The sequence below is a fragment of the Alosa pseudoharengus genome, unplaced genomic scaffold, assembly GCF_046254945.1.
Source record: "Alosa pseudoharengus isolate Yale_2024_CS ecotype anadromous, Long Island Sound unplaced genomic scaffold, YU_APseudo_1.1 YU_APseudo_1.1_scf_21, whole genome shotgun sequence".
In the NCBI taxonomy this organism is placed as follows: Eukaryota; Metazoa; Chordata; class Actinopteri; order Clupeiformes; family Clupeidae; genus Alosa; species Alosa pseudoharengus.
The window spans coordinates 10035825-10042317 of NW_027468674.1; the positions used below are offsets into that span (position 1 = coordinate 10035825).

Sequence of the window (6493 nt, forward strand, 5' to 3'; positions counted from 1 at the left end):
GTAAATGTGTTCAATGTAAAGGGGAAAATCCGGCCAATTTTTAACCCCAAATTGTTTTCTTAAGGTCACCCAGTGTTGGGGGGGGGGGGGAGCAAAAAAAAACGGAAAAAATTGATTCGACCAAGACGGATATTCTCGTTTTTTTGGGGGGTTAAAAATGGCCGGATTTTCCCCTTTAATTTATTTGAACTGAATTGGATGTAATCGGCTTTAGTGCATTTCATCAGAACGGGTCTGTTTGCTTTTAGGCACTTACGGAGCTGTCATTTTAGGCTAGGCTACAATCAGAAAGGCTACGATCAAGTTGATTTACGACACCAGTTAGGTCCAGTGGAACTATTAATTTAATATCTGATTGGACGAACCGGTGAGGGGCGATATCCCAGGGCATTCCCACTCGGACACTTTACCGCTAGTAATCACTCCACATATCGCATTGAACATTCCATTCATTCACAGCAAGAGAGCAGCGATTTCGTAATGTCACATTTGGCAGTTATTGAGTGAGCAAATGGAATTAATAAATACAGTGTTCAGATCAACGTAACATGAGCTCGGACTGCAGCCTGAGGAGGGTAGGTATTTAGTCCACCATTCGATTTGAACTGGATTAGATGTAATAGTTTTAGTATAGTGTATTTGACCAGAAAGGGTCAAATTTGGCTTTTAGACACTCACCGAGCTGTCGTGTTAGGCTACAATCAGAAAGGCTACAATCGTGTCATGCATCTATATGTAGTTTATCCTACCTCTAGTGTTAAGGTCTTTACTAAATATGGATGTGCTATCCTACATGCATGTTTGTGTGCCTATCTGTCTGTGTCTGTGTCTGTGTCGGTGTACTGCGTGTATACAAAGATTTAGTCAGCATCCACACCAGGCAGGGAAAAAGAACAGTGAGTACCCCCAAGGAACTTGCATAAGCAAAGGAATGGTGTAGAAGTGAAAGCGTTCATGTGAAAAAGTCAAAAGAAAAGGCCTCATGTTGATGAGCGAGAGAAAGAGAGAGAGAGAAAAACAAACTAAGAGAGGCATTTAATAATAATACATAATAATATATAATATAATAATAATAATAATAAATGTTGCATAATAATAAATGTTGCATGTTACAAATTTGGCATGAGAATCCCTTGTTTGAAAGCTGTACCACTGTATTGACACAAGCAGTCAAGTTAATGAAAGAGAAAGGAAACCATTGGGAAGGTGAGGAAAAGTGTTTGTGTGTGGGCTGCATGGTTGGACCATGGCCTTTTCTTACACTTGTACCATTCGTGGGTATGCCTGTGCAACCATGTGTGCTTGCATGTGTGTGTGTGTGTGTATATCTATCTATTTATATACATATAGATGTGTGTGTGTGTGTGTGTGTGTACATCGATCTATTTATATGTACGTGTGTGTGTTTGTTTGTGAAACAGAACACGCCGAGCCCCTGGCTCCACCAGCACACCCCGGTGTCGTCGGCTGACGGCCTCGGTCTCCTGAGCCACGTCCCGGGCAGACCGGCCAGCGCCGACCCCCACCGGCCCATCAAGATCGGCTCCCACGCCAGCCCGCCACTCTGCAAAAGCGCAGGAGAGCACCACAAAGAGTGAGTGTTGACCACAACCCGAATGTCTAGACGTTAGGCGCGCCCAAACAAACGTACAGTAACGTGCGCACATCCAAAAGTAGGTGCTGGATGAAAAAAGTGATATCGTCAAAATAAAATAGGAAGGAATATCCGCACACAAGCTCCATTAGGGGTGTCCAGGAATGTTGGAACATGAACGTTCTAAAGAATGTCTGGGCTCATTGAATTAGAATCGCTTGTGTTTATGTGTGCATCATCCATGGCCCTGCCATACTAACGTTTGCTGCTAGTTTTTATTTTTGTGTTTCTGTGTGTGTGTGTGTTTTTTGTTCCTTTGAGTGTATGTGTCTGTTCAGTTATTTTTTAGACTCTATTCACATGTACTCAGTGTGCATATGTGTATGTCTCAATGCTTGTGTGTGTGTGTGTGTGTGTGTGTGTGTGTGTGTGTGTGTGTGTGTGTGTGTGTGTGTGTGTGTGTGTGCGCTATTGCATGCCTCTGTGTGTGTGTTAATGAGTGATTGCATACCTCTGTGTGTGAGAGTGTGACTGCCTGTGTGTGTGTGTGTGTTTTGTGTAAGCACGCGTCTCCCCTGCTGTTGCTTAAAATACCTTGTGACCTCGAGGTGGAACAAACGGCATGTGACGGGAGCACTATACAACCATTCAGCTCCCTGCTCCGCATGAAACGGCTCTATTATCACACCCCTACCAGAGCCTACCACTCGCCTCGTTCCCACTGCCACGGCCAGTCAAGGGGAGGCTGGACTCGAACAATCCTTCCCCAGCACGGTTACCTAACGCTGGGGGGAAAAGTACACACTGTTGCCCAGATCTGAAAGCATGGCCCCCTTTTCTTTGAGGAGTTGTTTCAGCTGGAGTGTCATTAGGGTTTTTGTTATGTAATGTGTAATTCGTCTGCGTTTACCAAAATAATCTGGCTTGTGTGTGCATCTTGCACAAAGTGTACAAGTATGCTCTCGTGGGCACACACACACAAGTCAAGTCAAGTCAAGTCAAGTTTATTTATATAGCGCATTTCATACACAGAGGTCATTCAATGTGCTTTACATAAACAAAACCAAACAATAATAACAAATAAAAGCATAGAAGGGCAATATAGTCAAAGAATAGTTAAAAGGTAAAGATCATAATAAAAAGAAAACATAAAACAAAGTAAAATAATTAAAAAATAAAGAATAATTAGTAGGCAAAAACAAAGGCAAAAGTAGTAAAAAAAGTAATAGAAGACAAAGTAGAATAATTATCAAGGCAGATTCAGAATTTGTAACTCGGCACAGTTAGCAGAAAGCATCTGAGAACAGTTTGGTCTTAAGTCTAGATTTAAAACTGGCTACAGTTGGGGCCTTTTTGATGTCATCCGAAAGTTGGTTCCACAGCTGAGCCGCATAGTAGCTAAAAGCTGCTTCACCATGTTTAGTTCTAACTGTAGGTTTTACTAGCAGGTTTTTCACCTGGGACCTGAGAGGACGAGAAGGTGTGTACTGCTGAAGCATGTCTGACAAGTATTTAGGTCCTGCTCCATTTACTGATTTATAAACAAGCAATAGTGCTTTAAAGTCAATTCTGTGACTTACTGGAAGCCAGTGCAAGGACTTGGAGTAATGTGGTCAGTTCTTTTAGTTTTTGTTAGAATCCTAGCTGCTGCATTTTGTATCACCTGAAGCTGTTTAATAGTCTTTTTAGGAAGGCCTGTGAACAGTCCATTGCAGTAATCAACCCTGCTGGAGATAAATGCATGAATGAAGTCATATTTTGACATCAGCCCTCTGAGTTTGGCAATATTTTTGAGGTGGTAAAAAGCTGATTTAGTTATCGCTTTCATGTGGCTGTTGAAATTTAGATCACTGTCAATTAATACACCAAGATTTTTAACAGTATCCTTTGCCTTCAACCCTTTTGTGTCAAGGAGAGTGGCAACCCTAAGTTTTTCCTCATTTTTACCAAATATAATTACTTCAGTTTTTTCTTTGTTCAGCTGAAGAAAATTTTGAGACATCCAGGTGTTGATTTGTTCTATACACTGACACATAGATTCAAGAGGACCATAGTCGTTTCGTGATAGAGCTAAGTAAATTTGTGTGTCATCTGCATAGCTATGATATGAAATCAAATTATTTTGAATGATTTGTCCAAGTGGGAGCATATAGAGGTTGAATAATAGTGGCCCCAAGATCGACCCCTGGGGAACACCACAGGTCAAGGACGTTGGTGTTGAGGTACAGTTTCCGATGGCAACAAAGAAGCTCCTTTCTTGTAGATATGATTTTAGCCAGCTGATAACTATGCCTGTAAATCCAACCCAGTGTTCTAGTCTGTGTAGTAAAATATTGTGATCAACAGTGTCAAATGCTGCACTAAGGTCCAGTAGCACTAGGACTGATGTTTTAACTGAATCTGTGTTGAGGCTTATGTCATTGGAAACTTTAATGAGAGCTGTTTCAGTGCTGTGATTTGCCCGAAAACCAGACTGAAAGTAATCAAAATACCCATTTGATGTTAGGAAGGTGGTTAATTGATTAAAGACTACTTTTTCAATAATTTTGCCAATAAAAGGTAGATTGGATATGGGCCTGTAATTGTTTAGCATGGAGGCATCCAGGTTATTCTTCTTGAGAAGTGGCTTTACAACAGCTGTTTTCAGTGACTTAGGAAAAGTGCCAGACAGCAGTGATACATTTACAATTTGAAGGACATCCGCCGCTATGAGGTGAAAAACAGTTTTGAAGAAATTGGTAGGCAGAGTGTCTAAGACACATGTGGAAGAGCTGAGATTCTGTACCGTTTTTTCAAGTGTTTCGTAGTCTATCAAGCTGAACTCTGACATCAAGTTTAGTTTCCCTCTGTTTGTTGCTGGAAGTTCAGGTTGTTGAATTTGTAATTGAGCAGATATGTTGAGTCTGATTTTGTCAATTTTACCTTTAAAAAAAGATGAAAACTCATTGCATTTATTAGTTGAGAGAAGTTCAGGCGCTAATTGTGAGGGGGGATTTGTTAACTTATCAACAGTTAAAAATAGAATACGAGTGTTATTTGAACTTCTATTGATAATGTTAGAAAAGAAAGACTGTCTTGCTTTGCATATTTCAGAGTTATATGTGCGGAGCATCTCTTTATGGAATTCATAGTGGATCTGAAGTTTGTATTTACGCCATTTTCTTTCAGTCTTCCTACACTCTCTTTTTAGAAGTTTAACTGCTGGATTTTGCCTCCATGGTGCTTTCTGTTTGTCCTTAACTTTCTTGAATTGTAATGGAGCAATGTCATCCATAATGTTTGCCATTTTTGCATTAAAGTGATCAAATAAGTCTTCAGAGTCTGACAGTTGACTTGACTTTAGTGAAAGTGCTTGCTCAAAGAGAGCACTTGTCTGATCATTTATGATTCTCCTTTTTACCATCATAGCTGTGTTTTGAGTGTGTGGGGACATAGACACATCAAAGAACACGCAGAAATGATCAGATAAGGCCAGGTCTTTAACAGCTGTAGAGACATCGAGACCCTTTGTGATAACAAGGTCGAGGGTATGGCCGAGAGAGTGTGTTGGCCCCTGTACATGCTGTGTTAGGGAGAAAGTATCGATTAGTGCAATGAATTCCTTGGCATAATTGTTTTCAGGATTATCCACATGCAAGTTTAGATCCCCTGATATAATAAGACAGTCAAACTCTATGCAAACAACTGATAGCAATAAAATCTGAGGAGAAGACTTAATGCATGCACACAGATATTCAAATGAAGTAAAGTCACCGAATGACGACTGATTGCACTGAAAAGACGTCTTGAAAATTGTGGCTATCCCCCCACCTCTTTTATTTGCTCTGGTTGCACTCAAAAAACTGAAATTTGGGGGAGCTGATTCGATGAGAGTAGCAGCACTGTTTGCTTGATCTAACCATGTCTCAGTTAAAAGTAAAAAATCAAGGTTGTGTGTGCAAATTAGACACATACATACACACACACATATAGTCACACACACACACATACACACACACATACACACACACACACACACACACACACTTACTTGTTGCTTGCACTCATGTAGAGTATCACTAATAGCATCAGAGGTAACTGCAATCATGCCCCATCGAAAATAGGAAAATTAAGTTTGTTTTATCGTGCAGGAAATACATGTTGAATAGCCATCTCATGATGTTTTGATGTTTGACTTGTTCAAATGTTGTCTCACAGGGAACTGGAGAAGAAGGCCTTTGCTGACCACATGGGTAGCCTAGCAGCGGCCCACCTGAAACAGGAGCCAGATCGCAGCCGCACGCCGACAGGAAAGGAGCTCCACCGTGGCTACCTGGACCCTCCGTCTAAAACGCCCCGTCTGGTTCCGCCGCCGGACGCTTCGGAGCGCGCCATCAAGTACAAGGAGGAGAACCGGCGCATCCTGCAAGAGAGCCGCGAGGTGGCGCCCTTCACTGCCAAGCTCCGGCCCTCCGAGTCCGAGCGCGAGCCGTACCCCCGCATGCCCCAACCCATCCCCATCTCCGCAGCGGCGCCCCCTACAGGCGCCCCCAAATCCCACGCCCCGTCAGCCCCCATCGAGCGGGACTCAGCGGAGTCGCATCGCCCGCCCTCTGCCTCGGAGCTCTACAAGTTCAAGCCGCAGAGTAACTACTTCACCACTTTGTCCAACAGCGTGGTAAACGAGCCTCCTCGCCTCTATCCCTCCAAAGAGCTGAACTCCCCTTGTCACTCGTTCTTTGACAAGGTCGTGGGACCCCCCACGTCCTCCCAGAGCGCCCTGTCCCTCGGGTACGGCAGCGGCGTGACAGGGGCAGGGGCAGGCAACAGTGGGGGGGGCTCGAAGTCCCTCTCAAAGCCCCCGCCTCTTATCAAGCACCAACCAGAAGGTGAGGGTCTGGTGGGCAAGATTACGGAGCA

At 43.1% G+C, this 6493-nt stretch overlaps 1 protein-coding gene across 8 annotated transcripts in view; it reads left to right on the top strand.

Moving 5' to 3' along the window:
• Window positions 1-6493, top strand: part of jmjd1cb (jumonji domain containing 1Cb) — a 181519-nt gene that overhangs the window by 142710 nt on the left and 32316 nt on the right. For all 8 annotated transcript variants that reach the window (XM_076297813.1, XM_076297815.1, XM_076297814.1 and 5 more), the window contains 2 exons: window positions 1422-1594; window positions 5792-6493. The exon at window positions 5792-6493 is cut by the window's right edge and continues 1616 nt beyond it. In XM_076297813.1, coding sequence (XP_076153928.1) covers window positions 1422-1594; window positions 5792-6493 — 875 coding nt within the window. The remainder of the gene's footprint in view (window positions 1-1421; window positions 1595-5791) is intronic.